Consider the following 20604-nt stretch of genomic DNA (forward strand, 5'->3'; position numbering starts at 1 on the left):
CGGATGCAGAGACTCTGAGGCTGAGCAAAGGCAGTACGGGTTTTGAATGTTTTATTTTTCCCTGCGTATTATTTTACATTGAAGATAAACATGATTGAGAACGTCATTGCTCAGTGTCGTCTCTTACAAATGAATGGTCAGATCGGTACAGTAAATTTTGACTTGGAAAGTGTCTCAAGCCTTTTGACCACGTGTGGAGACATGCATGACGTCATGCTCGAGTCGCACATACAGTATGAAATGGTACATTTGTTTTGCATTATTGCCAAGCTTTTTGTGGCTTTTTTGTGGATTTTTACTGCAAAACCAAACACCTTAAAATGGACAGGAATATACAGTAAATGTTTTCCAATTGAGTGTGCGAGTGTTGTTTGGGTTTTTTCCTTTATGGTGATGAAATTTATGAGATTTAAAATATATGTGATTTATCTGTGCTGCTGCCGTTTAGGTACAATGACGGTGGGTGACCTGGTGATGGTGAATGGCCTGCTCTTCCAGCTCTCTCTTCCTCTCAACTTTCTGGGCACAGTGTACAGAGAGACCCGGCAGGCCCTTATAGACATGAACACGCTTTTCACGCTGCTCAGTATTGACACCAAGATCAAGGTAACTAACAGTGTCAGTTTGATATTTTTTTCTGTACATTGCTTATTTCATTCACAAGACATATTTTTTCCTTTTCTTTCTTTCTTTTTTCTTTTTTAAAAAAAAATAATTCTGACAAGGTCTTTGCTTTGAAACCAATTCAGAATTTTGAATTTTCTCAAAAGAATTAATGGATCCAAGTCAACACATGCATCGGCAGGTTCAATGAAGAAAAAAAATCAGGATTTAGCAAGGGTTATAGATATTTAATTAGAGCACATTCATTTTGATTTTTTTTTTTTTTTTTTTTTTTACAAATTTGAAAAAAGTTCCATTAAGACCTTATTTTTCAAATGTTGAGATCCTCTGACAATTGCTTCTTGTTGCAGCCCTTTAAGTGTTAATTACCAAAAATAGTCACTTACCCTATGAAGGGTTATGGATTGCGTTAAATAGCATTATACAGTATTTAAAAGCTATTCCTGATGTCTTTAGGGAAAAAAAACGTTCTAACACATTAAATGTGAATCGTTTGTGGTTTGAGTTAAACACTGCTGAACTTGCACTGTAGTGTGTTAAAAAAGGATAATTTGAACATCCAATTCAGGCCACACTTTGAGAACCACTGCAATACAGTATGTTTGTGTAGCATTTGAGTGATGGACATGAATTGTATGCTTGTATCGACTCCACTTTTTAATATTGTCATTTTTGGCAGATACTACCGCACTGACCTGAATTGAAATAAAACCTAACGGTACATTCATACTCTCTGTCTTGATAGTTTTTTTTCTCCTCCTTTGGCACTATTGTGAAATCAAAATGGGTAATAACATAGTAGTAAAAAGTTGTACAACACAATTAAGCATTGCTGAAAGATGCTGGATGAACTTGGACATTGCTTTTGAAAGTTCTTCAGAAGTACTTACGTACATTTGATTTCAGAAAAGCTTTGAGGAGCCTTCAAACCTTTTTGACTTGTCTTTTTGCAATCCTGGCACGTTCCAACTTCTCAGTGCACTTAAAATACATAAATGTTTACCGTTTACACACCATCCATGCAGATTTGATTTAAACAGGCACACCCTTTTTTTCCCCCTCCCGTTTGAGTGGCTGTCAGTTATTTTTATGAAACGTCTTGACAGCACATCTCGCGCTAGTGGCTTCCACTTAAGTGCAAAATTCGTGCCTGCTGCCTGGCCGTCTCAGCGCTATGGAGGTGTCCGGGCTGTAATTGCAACAGTAATCATGATTCTTATGTTTGATTCATCAGCACTGCTCTTGTATGTGATTCCTCAGAGAATGGCGCAGCCCAGCAGGCCATTATTGACCGAACACATAATGCATTCTTTTGAACACTTTCATTATGTACTTAAAATAATCCACCCCACCCTTTTAACAACACTCCAAAATACATTTTTCTTTTCTTCATGTGGGAGGGGTGACGTCCTAATTTGTTTGTTCTAATGGACTGTGAGTTGTTTGTATTAATTGGCAGAGGGTTGTTGTACCGTCATTTATGTTTTATTTACAATTTGGCTACCAACAGCCCTGAGTTTTTGGAAGGTTTTTAACTCTAATGGAAAAAGAAGGAGCGTTTTACACTCTGCCTTTACTACAGGCTTTCGGGTGATTATGTTGCTATTAGTTTGTGCAGAAGAGGCTTTCAGTCTCTCTATGAGGACAGGGCTTTATTGGCAAGTGACCTTGGCTTTATATCAATGCTATGCTGAGAGCTGAGCCCATTGTGTACCTAAGGTTTTCATGCTTATTGATCTGTCAGCCATCACGAAGACTCAAAAATCTTCTTTTCTTTAAAAGAATACTTAAGATCATTTTCTAACTTTCTTCTTCACCATTATTCATCTTTACAAGGTGTTGCGTTGAATAAAGTACCGTATGTCTAATGCACATGAGTCGAACCAAGGCCTGGTTGGCAGATCTGGCTCGCTATGTCATTTTGTGTGGCCAGCAAAAGTGAATCATGTGTATCGATTTTATGTTATTTCGCTATCATTAATTTGAAATAACTCTTTTTTTCATCCCTCAATGAAAGATCAAAGACTACAGAAATAAGAGAGTATTTACTCTTTTTCTCTTTTTAAATTTTTCCAAAAATATTTTTTGTTCAAAAAGATAACGGTATTTAGGTCTTTTCCTCTTTGGTTTTTATTTATTTATTTTTTTAGGTTTATTTCTCAGTTTTTTAAAGAAATGTTCGTTTTTTGTTTTTTTTTAATATGAAATATATAAAAATAATATTTACTGTATATCAATTTTTTGTATAAAACAAAATTAAAATAGAATATTTTGTCATTTCTCCCTTTTTCAATTAAAAATGAAAAAAATTCTGATTTATATATTATTTAATGTATTCTTGATGGCAGGGAAAGTTTGTTTGTAGCCTGGTTCTTAGGGTTTTAAATGTGATCAGATAGTTTATTATTTGTTGTAATGACTTTTAGCGTGATGTACTGTTTATTTGTTTTTATTGTATAGCACTTTCCTGCCTCTTATTTATCATGAATCGTGTAAAGCACTTTCAGGAACTCTCAGGTTTTGTAAAGGGCTATATAAATAAGTAAGATTTTGTTGACATATACCGGTAGTTAATTTTGTAAACCAAAACAAAAAGCATATCGTTCATACTGGTTTTATTATTTTTTTGCATTATTTTTAATGGTCTAAAAATATAGGTATCAGCAAAATATATCTCAAAAATCGGATAAGGTTTAAAATAACAAAAATCGGTATGGGTAAATTCCTCATGGAAAATCTATTTCATCACCAATGAACTTTGTGATTTTATTCAGGAGAAGGATCTGGCCCCACCTTTAAGCGTCACACCACTGGAGTCCACCATTCGCTTTGAAGATGTATATTTTGAGTACCTTGAAGGTCAGAAAGTCCTCAATGGGGTGACTTTTGAGGTGCCTGCTGGGAAGAAGGTGGCTATAGTCGGTGGCAGTGGCTCTGGGTAAGCCAGCAGGAATACACGGTCAAACCTTTTACCAGGTTCCACAATTGTATGCACTGACAGTCTCCACTGCTGTCATCACTAGAGTGTAAGAATGCCACTGTCGCTGATTGGTCCCATCTCTGCTTTCAGGAAGAGCACAATTGTGCGGCTGCTGTTCCGCTTCTATGAGCCCCAGCGGGGAAACATCTACATTGGTGGGCAGAACATCAGAGACGTCAGCCTTGAGAGCTTGAGGAAGGCTTTGGGGGTCGTACCACAGGTTTGGAATGCATGAGCGCAACACAAAGACAATGGAAATTACCTTCATCCATTCCACTTAAAGTCTCTGTAATGCAAAAATTGAATTGTAAATTTAGCACACCATGGAGAAAAGTGCCATTAGCATCCCTGCCAGATTTGAATGGCTAACAAGTTAAGCCAATTACTTTATATCACTGTTGTTTTTGGCAGCCCTTTTAATTTTTGTCCTAGTCTTTTGGACTATAATACTTACAGTATTAGTCTTAGTCATGTTTTATTCATCTCAAAATGTGTTTGTATTAGTCTAGTTTTTGGTGGCGTAAAACTCAAGACTAATTTAGTTTAGTTTTAGTTGGTTTACTTGAAATGTTTTCGTCCATAAAAGTAAAAACATTTTACTCCAAAAATAAATAAAGCTTTCCAATTATTTCGAATGAACAATGATAGACGAGCACATCTTGTAGCCTCTACAAGGCCAACACCAACTTGGTGATAATAAACACTCAGCAGGAAAAAAGTACATCAGCCAACTTGGTGATAATACACACTCAACAGGAAAACGGGACATAATTTTCAACGAATTATACCCACCTGGACCCACCTACCAATGCCGTTAGCATTAGTCTAATGCTAACGCGAATGCTACACTAACACTACGAGTTACATTTAGTGTTTGATGATCGCTCAGCACAGACCTTTTAAAGGCTAAAGCAACATTGCATATTCTCTCTGGCCAAGATAAGAAAAAAAATATTACCGTGTGTGCAAACCTGGAGACTGGAGAGCAGCAGCACGTCACATAATTTACACAACCAGGCAATGCTACGATGCATGCTAACTACACATTAAAATGTCACACGTTGTGAACATTTGACCGAAACTATTGTGCATTTTCGTCTCGTTCTCGTCTCGTCAGATGAAAACTGGCATTGGTCTCATTATGTTTTGGTCTCCCAAAACACGTTTTCAGCAGTTGTTCTTTGACGAAATATTTGTTATATTCCTCGTTGACGAAAACAACACTGCTTTATATAAAATGAGGCTTGCAAATGCGCTGGAAGTCCTATTTTCATGGACTATGAAAACAATAGTTGCTCAAGTTCTTATGAGGTGGGGGAGGGGTAATCCATAACAGGGTGCTGTTTTATATAAAAAAAAAAAAAAATCCAGTAAACTTAAATGGAGAAAACAGTTCAGTAGTATATTTACCTTAATTTGCATATACATTAATTAGCAAATACCATATTGGCCCAAATATAAGATGCCCCTGATTATAAGACGACCCCCTCTTTTTCAAGACTCAAGTTTGAAAAAAAGACTTTTTGAACACCAAATTAATTTTTATACAGAAAATAATTACAGTACATCTAAAACAAAATGATTATAACAATATATTTGAGAGAAAAAGCATGTTATTTTGCCTCATTCAAATCTTAATATTTAAACATTTAAATATGTAAACTAAAGTGCAATCACATTTGTAAATGAATGGCTTCTGGTTTTTGAAATGTAAATAAGCCAATCTATTGTGATAAAACAACAAAATTGCACTAACTGCATTAACCATCAAAGTGAAGTCTAACTGTAACTGTAGTCTTGAAACAATTCTGAATAAGGAAAAACATTGCAATAAAATAATGCAAACTGGTTAAAATTGAGAGTAGCTGAAATCTGTCATGACAGAACATCGCTTCAGTGATATCTGGCACATCTAGTATCATGAATGGGTATAATGTCTAGACCGCGAATATAAGACGACCCCGACTTTTTCAGTTTTATTTAAATGCAAAAAACACAGTCTTATATTCGGACCAATACGGTATCTACCTGAACACATCCCTGAAATATTTCTATAGGATCTTTTATGTTTTACACACATTATTGAAATGTAGTTTTCTCTCTCGTTTATACATGTTAAACTTCAACATTCTGTTCCAATTCCACTTAGTTTTCCCTGCATTGTGTTCACAAGCTAATCTGAACAGATAGCGCAAGGTTATTGTCATTGGTATATTACTCTTTCTCCCTTTTACTTTTGTCTCCGCATTTACAGTGTTCAGTTTCCATCGCTGCAACAGTAACGACATTCTTTGAGACTTTTTCTCTTCCTTTCTCACTGCTGTCAGGATGCCGTTCTGTTCCACAATACCATCTTCTACAACTTGCAGTATGGGAACATCAACGCGACACCGGAAGATGTTTACCGTGTAGCTCGTCTTGCAGGCATCCATGACGCCATCCTCAGGATGCCACATGGTTATGACACTCAAGTCGGAGAGCGAGGACTCAAGCTGTCAGGTTTGCTTCACTAAATGCCTGTTGTTTTTTTTCCTGTGTTCAAAACTGCCTATAACTTGGAAAATAGATATCAAACGTAATGTTATGTAGACCAATTAAAAGTAGGGTTGTTTCGATCATGTTTTTTTGCTCCCGATCCGATCCCGATCGTTTTAGTTTGAGTATATGCCGCACTCGATATTTCCCGATCCGATTGCTTTTTTTTTTTTGCTCCCGATTCAATTCCAATCATTCCCGATAATTTTTCCCGAGCATATACATTTTGGTAATGCATTAAGAAAAAAATGAATAAAACTCGGACGAAAATATACATTCAACATACAGTACATAAGTACTGTGTTTGTTTATTATGACAATAAATCCTCAAGATGGCATTTATATTATTAACATTCTTTCTGTGAGAGGGATCCACGGATAGAAAGACTTGTAATTCTTAAAGGATAAATGTGACTTTGTATATTGTGGCTAAATATTGCCATCTAGTGTATTTGTTGAGCTTTCAGTAAATGATACTGTAGCCATGCCCAAATGCATGATGGGAAGTGGAACCATGACTGTGGGTAGTGCTACCAATTGATATATCTTCTCTGCGTTGGGAAATAACAGAAGGTGTTAAGAAAAAGATCAATTGCTACCTTGCTTCCCCACATTGCTTCCCATGATATTTCTAATCATAGGGAGAGGGATTGTAAGGCTTTAGCCAATTAAAAAAAGGCTGCCAAAATTCACTCTACTCATTTTACGCTGCCTTTTATCTCTCTATATAGGTAACACGGCGCCATTACAGATTGAGCGCGACAATGCGTGAGTGGGTCGTGCAGCGCATGCTTTAATTGCGTTAAATATTTGAACGTGATACATTTTTTTAAAAATTAATTACCACCGTTATCAGGATAAATTTGATAACCCTACCTTAAGCCTAAACTAAAGACTCTGGATGAGTGTAACATATTATGTTTGTAACATGAAATACAATTAGAAAACGATTTAATTAAAATATATATATATATTAAAAAAAGGCATGGCTGATATTTTTTTGCCGATTCCGATACTTTGAAAATGACGTGATTGGTCCCGATCGATCGGGATGCCAATGATCGGGTCATCTCTAGTTAAAAGCAAACATTTGCCAAAAACTATTTCAATATGTTACGGTATTGTGTTTATATTTCTAGCTATTGCTTTGAAACTGTAATCTGATTTCATAATAACTAGTAGTTTGAAGGGAAAAATGTGCAACAACACGAGCTTAAAAAAACAAATTAAAATGTTTATTAAAGTCCTTAAAAATTAAGGTCATTCATAACTGCGCACATCGACACACTCTCGGCATTTAAACGGGTTGACAACAGCATGTTTTTGTTACAAGTTTATGACCTTCCTATTTTTGTTTTTAATTACTTCAATTTGTCGTGGTTTTTAAAAGACATTTATTTTTACTTTCCAGTTGTACACTTGCCCTTTCTTAAGAAGCTTTGAGAGACCCAACTCTTAAAATAATTATCAGGGGCTGGTTTAGATAAGTTTGTTCCTTTTTAATATTAGTACGAAGACATTTTTGTACAATTGGTTTGTTTGGGACGGCGGTGGTAACAGTTTGGTGTAGGCTCTTTCCTCCTTGAACCTCTGGGTACCTCACTATACCATAAGATTTGCGATCCAAGGCTCACGATAACTATAATCTCACGATATGGTGATACAACAATGGAGTATATGGAGTCAGGAAATCATTCTACAATATAAATATATTTCTTCTATACTTTCTTTAGATTAATCGGCATTTCTGGGTCATTTCCTGTTGGTTTTAGGGCATTTACAGATCGCTTCGGGTCATTTCTCGTTGATTTTAGGGAGTATACAGATCACTTCCTGTTGACTTTAGGTTACTGAACAGCAAGTGACCCTAGATTGTGCCCAAATGAATAGGAAGTGACTCAAAATCAACAGGAAGTGACCTGTAAATGCCCAAAAATGAACATGAAGTGACCTATTTATGCCCCCCCAAAAACACGAAGACTGGCTGTGGATGCTCTGTTTCAGTGCCATTGATGACGGTAGACATCCAGTCTATCTTTGACACTCCCTATCAAAATGGATTGGACGTCTAGCGCTGTCAATGGCAGCCAGTTAGCTAACACGGACACTGTTATTGTAAAAGATTTTGGTAGCAACCTGTTTGTTTCTTTTTTTTGTTTTTGTTTTTTTGCACATTGAAACGTTTTTTTTTTTTAATATATTGATTGTTGGTGGGAGTAAATTGATAACCTTTTGGGATTCAAATTATCGCGATACATCACCATTTCGACATATTGTCACGCCCCTAGTATACAAAGCATGATACATTAGGGCAGAGATACGAAACTCATCTTTTTCGCAGGCCTGATTGTAGTTAGTGTTCTTCTGATGGTCATTATTTCTTCCCACTGAGGCTGCCACGATGAATTAACTAATCTACACTTATCAATTAGCAACCGAATCGACAACTATTTTGATAGTCGATGAATCATTTAGAAGCACTGTTGACCTAAAAGATTGTTGAAAACATCTTTTCCAAACCTTTTGAAAGAAACATACAGAAGGAGCAGTTTATGTATTCGGTTCTGTATCGTTGTATGTTTGTGTTCAAGATAACTAAAGAACGGATAAAGGGGTTAGTATAAAAAAATTCAGAGTATGTATGTAATATAAACCGGAGGAAGTGAATAAATTTTGGGGTAATGAGATCAAGGATCACAGAGGTCAGAAAGAATAATTTTGTGATAACCTGGTAACAGATTAACCTATTTAACTCAAATTTACAGGGTAGCTGCATAGGCTCTGAGAGTGCTCCTTTGGGTTATTTGATTTTTTTGTTCGATCAAAAAAAAAAAAAAAAAAAAAAAAGGGAAAAGGGAGGAAACAGAACAAATATTAATAATAATATATAATAAACTGATAACAAATATTCTCTTTTTTTAGCAGGTGTTTTAATTATAACAAGGGAAAACCAGTATTCTTTTTATTTGTAATTCATTTGATCTTTAAAAAATAGAATAAATAAAAGCAAAAAAGAAAATGGTGAACATTCTTTTTTTTAATTTACTTTTAAATTTTTCCGTAACAAACTAAAAAGAAATACATAGTAAATATTATTTTATTTTTGGAATTAAAAAAAATGTTTATTTTAAATAAATTTTTTAAAAAAGAATATATATATATATATATATATATATATATATATATATATATATGTATATATATATATTTTTTTTCTTTCATTGAGTACGAGAGAATTGTAATTTTCTCAAAAAGATGAAGTTGAAGCAAATGATTGACTTACGCAGGCCACACAAAATGATGCGGATTGCCTAATCTGGCCCCAGGCTGCAAGTTTGACACCTCTGCATTAGGGCATTCTTGAGTTTGGTGTTGTGGAACTTTTGAGGCTTGACTTCAACCCCATCAAACCCTTTTGTAATGAACTAAACTCCCTCTATTCCATGTGCGATTCCCTTTCCATTTTCACATGTAGCGAATTGTTATATTAATCTTAGTTTGACAAAGTGAACAATACTCTGGTGGCAGTCTGGGCTTCCAACTTACTTCTTTGACATCCCCTATTGCTGACGGTGTTTTATAATGTCGCTAAAAGCTGCTTATATTCAAAAGGCCACACACAGCTTGTATGTAACAAAGGCTGAGTCAGACGCAGAGTCAACGTCTCCTGCTGATTTTTCTTCACAATTAAATAAAAGTCTTCTTGTACCCGTCATGCTGAATTGTTGCTGCGCTGTGTTTTTACTCTGCTTGAGGTGATTATCCGATGAGGGCAGGGGGAGACCTTTCGCTCCTAATTCCGTACCTACCTGCTGAGGTCTGTTTGCATTGTTTCATGGCATCCATTGTTTGGTTTCAGGCGGGGAAAAGCAGCGTGTCGCCATTGCCCGTGCAATACTGAAGAATACACCCATTCTCCTGTATGATGAGGCCACATCATCTCTGGACTCCATCACAGAAGAGGTACAGGCATACATATTTAACAGAACAAACACCCACTCAGTCACCTGCCAAAGGTTCACATGATAATTCTGCATCACTGTGACACCCACCCCCCTCATTCACACACCAGTGCACATATTCCCCCTTGCCACCTGCCGCTGTTTCCTCTTCCTTAAGCTCCAGCTCGGCTTAAACCCCCTCAGTCTTTGTAAATGTTACATTTAATGAGAAAGTTCAGCGCTCCATTTCTGCTTTTGAGAGTAAAGAGCGGCACCGGAGACCATGTTAATTAAGATTTAGTTTTGCTGCGTGTGTTTTTGAATTAACATATGAGAGCTAATGCCGAGTTGTATTTGTTGTGAAGGAATTGCATCTCTAGTATCTTTTCATGTGTTGTTTTTGGAAAGCTTTCAGATTACTAAACGAAGAAATGATACTTGTTCTTTCAGAACATCTTGAGTGCAATGAAGGAGATGGTGAAAGACAGGACGTCAGTGTTCATCGCTCACAGGCTTTCCACTGTTGTAGACGCCGATGAGATCATTGTGCTTAGTGAGGTACACCTTCATTTATTTACTTTCTCCCCTTTCATTTTCCAAATTAGTGTGTCATTTCTATTGAACAATAAGCATAAAAATACTTTTTGGAATCATTATTGCAATGGACCTATCGCTGAGCCACGCCCCCAAATCAGAATCAGTTGCATAGAAATGTACTGTGTGGTCAGGACTTAAAACATCTTTTTTCTACCTTTAACCATCAGGTTTTTGCAATTTTTAATGCTGTGCGTAGGGTACCTGTAATTCCGACACCAGATACCCTGAAAGACTGGGGGGAGGATTTTTTTGTGTGCCTTTTTCAAAGCCTAAAAGAAAGCTCACCAAATGCAACCTATGGATAAGGGTCTGTCATCGACCAAATAAACAACTTGAATTAGAGCTGAAACGAATACTCGAGTAACCTGAGTTTAAAAATTGATCCGAGTAGTTTTATTCGCCTCGAGGAATCATTTAATTTTGGCAGCTCTAAGCATCACGTTTTGCCTGGACTACTTTTAATGTGGGACAACGCGCTGACGTCACGTGCGTAGAGGAATAAGCAATAATGCCTGACTGCAGCCGACAGCCGCTACAAACTATGCCGACGTTGCTAAAAACTACGCCCGCATGATGCTACGGTGGTAGCAGGTAGCGTCTGATGCGTCTCATAGATACAGTATCACATGTATACAGAACTAGATGAGAAATGACAGACTCGGCGGCATTAGTAAACAGCCGCCATCTTAAAGCAGTAGACTTCTCAGGGCTAATAAATAAGATGTTAATAAGACGTTACTGTCCCTTGGTCACGTAACGTTAGCCCTGTGGAAGGCTAGGTTTCTATTAATTATGACCACTGTCGATGCGTGGCTAACGTGTCTTACATACAGGCTTTGTTTAATCCATAAAAACTCAGCACTGTAGAGTTATGAGGGTGTAAAATAAAAACATAATTAAGCTAACTGTCATTTTAGCTAAGTAGTTATTGAATTAGGCTCGAGCGTATGACGTGGCACTCGCGAGGTTTCCGCCGCTATCGCCATTGTGGAAGCGAGAAACATAAACTGAGGCATTTCAACACAGGTCGCTCTTTAAAAATGGTTGGAAATTCTTGTGCGGTAAAGAATTGGAACAACCGATCGAATAGAAAGGAGAATGTACAGCTCGACGGAACACCATTGAGTTTCTTCCGGATCCCTACATGGAGAAAAGGCGAGGGAAAGCTCATATCTGAACTTACCAAACGTCGAAGAATGGCATGGGTGGCCTCGATCAGAAGGAAGGGCATAACGTTTGATTCTCCAGTTACACACTGAGTTTGCTCTATGCACTTCCACTCCGGTAAGTTAATTTCGTTTGTTTACGCAAATTTCAGTAACTTTACGCCCTAAGTCGGCCTGTTGTTAGCTATAGCTACAGCTAAACAACTAGCATGCATACATGTGCATTGTCTTCATAAGACATAATTCCTGTCGTTGCTAAATGAAAAAGCTGTAATATTTTGACGTGAGAGAGTGGCAAAGAATTTGTACACAGGCTACATTTTATGCAACAAAAAATTTGTACATCCGTGGTCACAGACTAATGTAAACACACATTGCCTACCTTTGCTAGCTAGAAAGATGGTGTTGCCGTTTGCTATGGTCATAATGTGAAGATCCTGCACCCATCCGCAGCAAAACTGTTCGTAGCTTTGTAGCGATTTGTAGTTTCGGAATTGCTGATGAGTGTAGTAACATACACCAAACACTAAATACAGCATGATGTCCATTTCGCGTAGTGGTGGAAGCTTGTCGACATCTTTATTCCATTTGTGTTCGGCTTGCTCGTGAGGGTCAACATTGTTCACATCCTTAAAATTGCTCACATATCTGTCCTTCGCCGTGGTAACAAGTTTGTCTCTGTATCGAACTGGCAAGTTTTCTCTACATTTTTCCATCTTTGGCACTCGTAGTTCAATTATATTTGCCGTTAAGTTTAAATGTCCCGTGATGCAGACGTGCTTCCGCAATGGCTGCGTTGTCGCAAATCTCGCACGATCCCGTGCTGCTGTGACGTAAATGCTCGAGCCTAATAAAACACCTAGTAGCACTGGTGCCTAATGTGGTCCAATACAGCAGGTATCATACATTTATTTTGAACACTGCCAAAACTCAGAATCCTATCAGGAGTTAAGACTAACTTAAAACTTAACTCAAACTTAAAAATCGCTCGACACAAATGGAAATTCCGTTAAAACACTTGGGGAAAAAAACCCAACTTTTAAGTGATGTGTGTTATCTAGCGTAAGGACATTTTCAGGTAAGAAATAAATTGTTGTTAAGTTTAAATAAGTAAATACGTTTAAATAAGTAAAAATAAGTTTTTGTTTATAAGATCTAAAAGTTTTTTGAGTGAAATTAGTGAATTAGTCTTTTTTTTCTAGTCATATCTGAGATGCAATTGTTGGCTGTTTTCAACAATGTACATTGAAAATAGACATTGATTGACTGAAAATAGTTCAATATTAGTTGAAATGTCTTCTTCTTTCTCATGCATATTTATAATTGTTGTTTACCTAAAAAATACGTTTTATCCGATTACTCGATTAATCGATAGAATTTTCAGTCAAATACGCGATTACTAAAATATTCGATAGCTGCAGCCCTAAACTGAATGTCACAACAATAAGCAAGGAAACCTATGTTTGCTCAAAGGTAAGTTAAAGATCGATATGTAAAAAAAATATTTGATTGCATGTAGTAGAAACATAGTTTACTCGCCTCTCACTAGGGCTGGGCGATATGGCCTTAAACATGTATCACGATAAATTGAGCAGATTTATCTCGATAATGATAAATGGCGATAAATTCGCCCAAGCGGACTGTTATATAATTTGAAAATCTGAATCAATGCATGAAATACAGATTAACTATTTCTTGTTGATTTATTTACCAGCATTCAATTTGATATACTGTATTTAACAATTGTACATGCAGTCTAAACATTAAGTTTATAAAAATGTATTGTAAGCAATAAGAATTCAAGTATGAACATTTATAACAGCGTGTATGACTTGAACAATGTACATTGTCAAAATCAATATGCCTGTGCAAACATGTAATTGTAACACAAATGACTTGCAGCTTGAACAGTACACTTCAAAAAGACAACTTATTGTTAATGGCTGCTGTGACATAATTATTAAATACAAGTGTTTACTTTATGGTTTAAGGGTTTTTTTCCCCCCAGTGCATTTTTTAATAAATGCACGCACAATAAAAATAGCTGGGGCCATTTCTCTTATAACTTTTGCCGTTGGATTGTACTTTATGCTGAATGCTTTACCATCACAAAAGCTATCAGAGGAATCACACACAGACAGATACAAAATAACGCCACATAGTAATTGCTAGATGCCGTCCGTGCCCAATCCACTCATTAAGTTCAGCCGTTTCGACAAGGTTAGAGCCGCTATCCGACTCCATAACGTTCATTTGTAGCGTTAGCCGCTAGCTAGCGTTAGCCTGGCTACCAGTAGAAAGCACTGAAAGCACCATCTCCGGAAATCGTGAGAACAAAGGAGGACAGCGGGTGAAAGCCCGTCTGGATGCCACCAAGAGTCTACTAAATGTCGGTTGAAAGTTTGGTGAACCTCCCTTAAGCCACACTCCATCACGTTTTGCTTGTAGCGTTAGCTGCTAGCGTTAGCTTACCGGGCTTTTGTTTGATTGGCTTCCTGATGATCACGTGACTCCCTACGTAAGCACATTCACTGCTTTCTTAAGGGGGAATGAACATAGACGAACAACACAGAATCAAAGCGGGATGAAAAGACTATATTTTCTTGTTTTATTAATTTACCGTATTTACCGACATGGTCAAAATTACGTCGGTCATCGTTAAGAATTTCGGTGACGGTAAATTTTCGGTTTACCGCCCTGCTCTACCTCTCACTACATAAATAGAATAAAATATAACTAATCTAAGATGTCAAGACCCCAGCACTGAAAGTCATAAGAAACCACCACAGACCTTCTATAAAGAATGGAATATGTACTGACGTTTGGTCACGGATGCACACGAAGGAAAGTTCTCCTCACTCACATCCTAGCATTTGGCTGTGGTCAACTCGACTGCATGCTTCTCCCTCACCGTCAACGTCTTGAGCATTTATTTACGCCGTATTCATGTTGCACATGTATGTTTATGATGTAAGTTGTTTATTTAGCACCTCTGGATAATATTGACAATCCAACTGAATGTAAAAGACTGCTTATTCATCGCCACAGAAGCTTCGGGAGCAAAATCTGACAGAACACATGACATAACGTTACTAAGTAGCTAAAGTTATAGCTGGATAGGTATTCAGCCTGTGGGGTTTCTCTAAGTTACAAGTGGTAGCATTTTGCCAATTATAATAATGGTATCCTTTCCGTCAAGTTTAATACGCCATACCGCTCCACTGCATACTGCAACCCACTCTCTGCTTCTAAATGAAATTCATTAAAAAAAAAAAAAAAAAAAAAAGGCATAGTTTGTTGACAAAAATATGCTTCAAAAAGGCACCAAAACAATACTTTCATATTAGAGCTTTAACCCCAAGTGCAAAAACAATTACTGTAATTTCCCGAATATAAGGCGCACCTGTGTATAACGCGCACCCCAAATTTACTTGTAAAATTTAGGGAAAATTATTGTACTCGTGTATAATGCGCACCGTAATTTTAGCACCAATAAATAGAAGAATACAAGAAAACAGAGCTTGTGTACAGATACAGAAATGTCATTTTACTGACTGGTGAAACACAGCACAAGCATAGCACATTGGTAGTTCAAAACATTGGCATAAACTGACAATATGCACGGTAATAATATGATCTGACAACTTCTCCAACTTACCAGAATCCAGGAGAAAACAACAGATGTGAGTTTTCTTTTAAAGGCTGATGTATAACTTGCTCCTTTCATCATGATGAATAAATGTTTCTTCCATGGATTGATACGTTAAAATAAAAGTGAGGACTGAAGTCGGAAATCGGAACGAGCGCATCGCTGTTGACTAACGAGAGGAACTATTGTTATTTGGGTTTGAGTTTCCCGAGGGACAGATATAATTGACGGACACAGGAAGTCTGTGTTGTGTTACGTTTGTTATGGTCCGAGTTGCAATAAACGTTGACTCAAATGAGTTCAAGAAACTAAATTCTGTGCTTTATTAAGAGTGAAAAAAACAGAATTTAACACAGACGAAATCATTCGACCAATCAGAGTGAAGTATTACCGAAACAAAATGGTGACGTCATGTACCGTAATGGTCTGCAACGGATCGCCGCATACGTTTTCTTCAACAAAACATGGCCGTGTAAATAAAAAAAATCGGTCTTTATGTATACCGTATTTTTCGGACTCTAAGTCGCGCCTGAGTATAAGTCGCACCAGCCATAAAATGCCCAACGAAGAGGAAAAAAACATATAAGTCGCACCGGAGTATAAGTCGCACTTTTGGGGGAAATTTACTTGATCAAATCCAACACAAAGAACAGATATGTCATCTCGAAACGCAATTTAAAATAAAAATAGAGAACAACATGCCGAATAAGTGTACAGTATGATATGGGGCCGGTATGTTAACATAATATAGCTATTAAGAGTTTTTCAGATAACTGTAGCATAAAGAACATGCTTACAAGTTTACCAAACCATCAGTGTCACTCCAAAACACCAAAATAACATATGAAATGATATAATAATGTGTTAATAATTTCACATATAAGTCGCTCTAGAGTATAAGTCGCACCCCCAGCCAAACTATGAAAAAAAACTGCGACTTATAGTCCGAAAAATACGGTATATAATATATATTTCTGTCTCCATCCCTGTACCCGTGTATAATGCGCACCATGATTTTACAAGTTGATATTGGGGGGGGGAAAGTGCGCGTTATATTCGGCATATTACAGTAAAGGAGGATGGGTTAGGAAAAAAAATTATTGCTAAAATGCAGTGTAACACTGTGTAATTTGTTAATTAAGAACCAGTCCAATTGACACATCTTCCATGATGTTTGACACTTAAATGACCTTCTCTTGATTATCGCCGCTAATTTGGGGAATTTAACAGTTTGTTTTGAACAGTTATTATTTCAGTCCCCAAGGATATATGCATCAACATTTTACTGCTAAACACATCTTTGCTTGTTTTCAAACGATGCCAGTTTCTCACAGTATGATAACTGAAGCAAAAATATCACAGTATCAGAATTAAAGCTCTAAAATATATTATTTAGAAAATTTGGGGGTTAAAAAAAAAAAGCTTTATTCCCATGGAAATTTTAGTTTTTTAAACAATGTATGGATTAAGGGCTACCGTTGAAAAATATCCTTACTATATTAGGATCAACATATAAATATTGCAATTTGCATCACTGGTGAGCTATTTTTTGAAGAACATTAGCGGGGCTACGTATTTAAGGCCCTTTTTTGTGATCTCTATTTGGTTTATCTATAGTTAGGAATCCCTTCTCCCCTGTCGAACCTGGATTGTCAAGGAATAGTCAGGTGAGAAGAAAGAAACATACTGCAACATGTAAAGGGTAGTGCTTGGAATCACTTGTGGTCTTAGAAGAGCATCAATGTCAAAGGTATCAGCAGTCAAGTGACATTTTCCCAGTGCTGATGAAATAAGGGGCTCTTTTTTGAACAGCTCCCAGTGAGAGCGTGTGCGTTTCCGTGTTTCCAGAGTCAGATGGCGGGGATCAGAGGGTCGTGGCGAGGAGGCATGTTTTGTGTGTGATGTCGCCATGGAGTTTGCAGGTGTCGCTGGCAGAGGACCGCCCGGGGTGCTCATTAAAAAGCGCGCGAGCGGTCACATGCTTATCTCGGGCTCACTAAAGATAATACCGACACCTCTGCATGCTCATGGGAGCTGGGGGAAGGGGGTGCCTTCATTTGTGTTGGGCTGTGTGGGAGGCGTGCATATCGTGTGTGTGTGTATGTGTTTGTGAGTCAGTGTTTTTGTGTGAGAAAATGCAACAGTTGTTCAGGAGGCGTAAGGGATCCTACAGGGGGGAGCTGGCACTCTGCAGATTGTGTGGTCAGTGTTGGTGGTCATGAATAGATTATTATTACAACTGTACTCATTACAGGATCTTTTTAAGATTGTGTGTGTTGTCAGCCATTTTGTTTTGGGCAAACATGAGTTTCTTTTTCTGTTGGTGTTGTTGTTGTTCCGATGGGACAGGGTAAAGTGAAAGAACGCGGCAACCACGAAACGCTCCTCAGCACGGCGGGCAGCTTGTACGCCGACCTGTGGAACACCCAGAACAGCAAAATCCTGAGCGGCAACAAGATGCCCAGTACGCCGCCGCCCGAGCGCCTTTCCCAGAAGGAGGAGGAGAGGAAGAAACTGCAGGAGGAGATCCTCAACAGTGTGAAAGGCTGTGGGAACTGCTCCTGCTGAGGAAAGCTGTCATCTCCAAGTCGCATCACCGTCCCAACACAGATGGCCCAGGCTGGGGTCCCCAGTCTGCGTGGTATTTGAGAAGGAGAAAGTGGGGGGATGCGGCCCCAGTATGCATCCATGCCAAGCCTTGTAGTGCGGCCATGCTTCCTTTTCCTCCCGCTTCTTCTTCTCATCTGAATAGAAGCTCTCACTGGCCAAGTTGAGGAGCTGTACAGACACTGGATTGCGTCCAGAGCTATATGTCACTTTCCTCAGATTGTAGCCAAGAAGAAGAGACCTTGTGTATCACATACGTGCATGCTAGACATCTGCTCAACAACATGGTCACATCCACTTCCTTATCTCTGTTTTCAATCTATGGGTTATTGACGTCCTTCGTCTCACAGAAAACAGCACATGTATTGATGTGCATATGATTTCATACTGGCACACTTGGGATGGCTTGATTTCAGAGATTATTTTTTAGATTAATTTAACTCGATTATTTTATAACAAGGGTGTCTGAATATATATTTATACGTGTTGAAAATTCAGACCTGTCTCTTCAAATGTGGTTTTGTATTTATGCAGTTATTTCTCAAATGTCACAGACTCGAGTGAAATTTCAAATAATTCCAATTGTCCCTATTAATGCATCAACTACAGGTGAATGCATACAAAACTATCTCCCGAGCGAATTAACAGAATGTCACAGATGCATCGGTGTAAAAATAACACTGCAGGAACGACGAGGAGCGTCTAATGAATGATGAATGGTTTTCACCACAGTGTGAGCCAACGTTACGAGACCTCCTCTGGGAACATTTTGCAGTAATGTCGCCATGCCTTGATGCAGCTATTTTGACGAGAGCCTTCTTTGTCATTTTAACTGCAGCTAATTAGGCGAATTGATCAGAAAGCATTGAAAGTTTTGCGTCAATATTATTATTTAAATAACTGACATGTATGTCCTCATTTTCCGAGGGCTGTTTTGTTTGTGATACGCACATTTTGCTCGAATCCCTGATGGTATTGTTTCTATTAATAAAATGAAAAGATTTTCTTCTATCAACCCGTTTTGTTGTGTTTGATTACTTGAACTGTGTTGATAATAGCAGTCAATATTGTCTGGTACTTTTCCAGGAAATAAGTTAAATTGTTTTGCAATTTGCTCTTTGCACAATACTGGTAAGAAGAAAACTAATTATTCAAGGTAATCATTTCTGTTTGTGTTTCAATACAAACCTGAAGTTTATTGTTTCAACCAAGCATTTGAATAAATAGACGTAATTAGCTCTAAAAATATTATTTTGTGTTAGGTGAACACAAAAAAATTGAAACTTGGATTTGACAGATTTTTCTGTAATTCACACTGCATTATCCGTGATGGTCTTCCGTTGAATATTAGTACAGTGATACCTCTACCTATGAAATTAATTGGTTCTGGAAGTAGTTTCTTAACCTGAAAATTCTTTAAGAAGTGACGTGTTTTCTATGTAAATGCCCTAATTCGTTCCAAAGCCCCCCAACATTCAGACCCGTATCTTTTATAAAGCCAAAAGATGCATCAAAACGTGATAAATACATGTTTTGCTTTGTTTATTGTACAATCATGAAATTGTGAGTTCTGCATCATGAAAAAAAATTAAGAATAAAAATGGTCATTTAACTTTATCTGCGGTCCTCATCTTTTGCCCTCATCAATCACCAATTGTTTGAATTTTTGCACAAATTCGTCGGCTGCTTTGTGGTCGGTGCTAATTGCCTCACCATGCTGAACAACAGAGTTAATTTTGGTTCTCTTTTTGTTTACTTCCCGAACCATCTATGCGATGCCTTAAACTCCTGTGGCCTATACTACGAAGCCGGTTTTCTGGCTTAGCAGGGTAACTTCGAGAGTAACTTTATCACGTGCGACGTAAGTTCGCGGCTATGCGAGACTACGAAAGGTGGATATGTTGGAACCGAGAAGTGTTGCCATGGCAACACACGCCACACGCCAAACCTGGTCGTGTCAGAGTTAGATCTTGCTTAACATCAGGATTCCAATTAACCACGCTCTATTTAAACAGCACTCCTCCGCGGACGTGTCCTCCTGACAATGACAGCGTACTTGGACGACCCATACGACATTGGCGCGCGGATTGTGAGGGGCTCTCTCCGGAGGGCACGGGTATTTCGGGACCGCCAGAAAGACCCGAAAGATGTTCTCCATGAAAGACATATTTTCAACTGAGGGAATTCTTTACCTGTGCCAACTGATCGAGGCGGACGTCACTAATGTAACCCGCCGAGTCAGGCCCTCACAACCGCGCAGCTTGTGTGCCTGTCCGTGTGCTCTTTTGCCAGGGACAATATATGTATTCCATGATTCCATCGGTGATGCTGAATATCTGCGTAAGAACACTGTATGCCGTGTGATTCGGAGTGGGGTATGGAAACGCTTCAAATTGATGCATTTATAATAATCATAGAAATATGTAGACTATTTAAACATTGAGAAAACTTGCGTTTTTTTCTGCCAACTCGAGGAGATTAAATTAAATGTCAAATCCACTGATA

At 37.9% G+C, this 20604-nt stretch overlaps 1 protein-coding gene across 1 annotated transcript in view; it reads left to right on the forward strand.

Annotated features, from left to right (window-relative positions):
• abcb7 (ATP-binding cassette, sub-family B (MDR/TAP), member 7) overlaps positions 1-19114 on the forward strand; it is a 37779-nt gene extending 18665 nt beyond the window's left edge. The window contains exons 10-16 of the mRNA XM_057850789.1: positions 449-606; positions 3399-3562; positions 3695-3824; positions 5932-6103; positions 9999-10102; positions 10531-10638; positions 17842-19114. Of these exons, the coding sequence (XP_057706772.1) occupies positions 449-606; positions 3399-3562; positions 3695-3824; positions 5932-6103; positions 9999-10102; positions 10531-10638; positions 17842-18060 (1055 nt within the window). The 3' untranslated portion in view covers positions 18061-19114. The remainder of the gene's footprint in view (positions 1-448; positions 607-3398; positions 3563-3694; positions 3825-5931; positions 6104-9998; positions 10103-10530; positions 10639-17841) is intronic.
• The last annotated feature ends 1490 nt before the right edge of the window (positions 19115-20604 follow it).

The sequence above is a fragment of the Corythoichthys intestinalis genome, chromosome 11 (assembly GCF_030265065.1).
Source record: "Corythoichthys intestinalis isolate RoL2023-P3 chromosome 11, ASM3026506v1, whole genome shotgun sequence".
NCBI lineage: Eukaryota > Metazoa > Chordata > Actinopteri > Syngnathiformes > Syngnathidae > Corythoichthys > Corythoichthys intestinalis.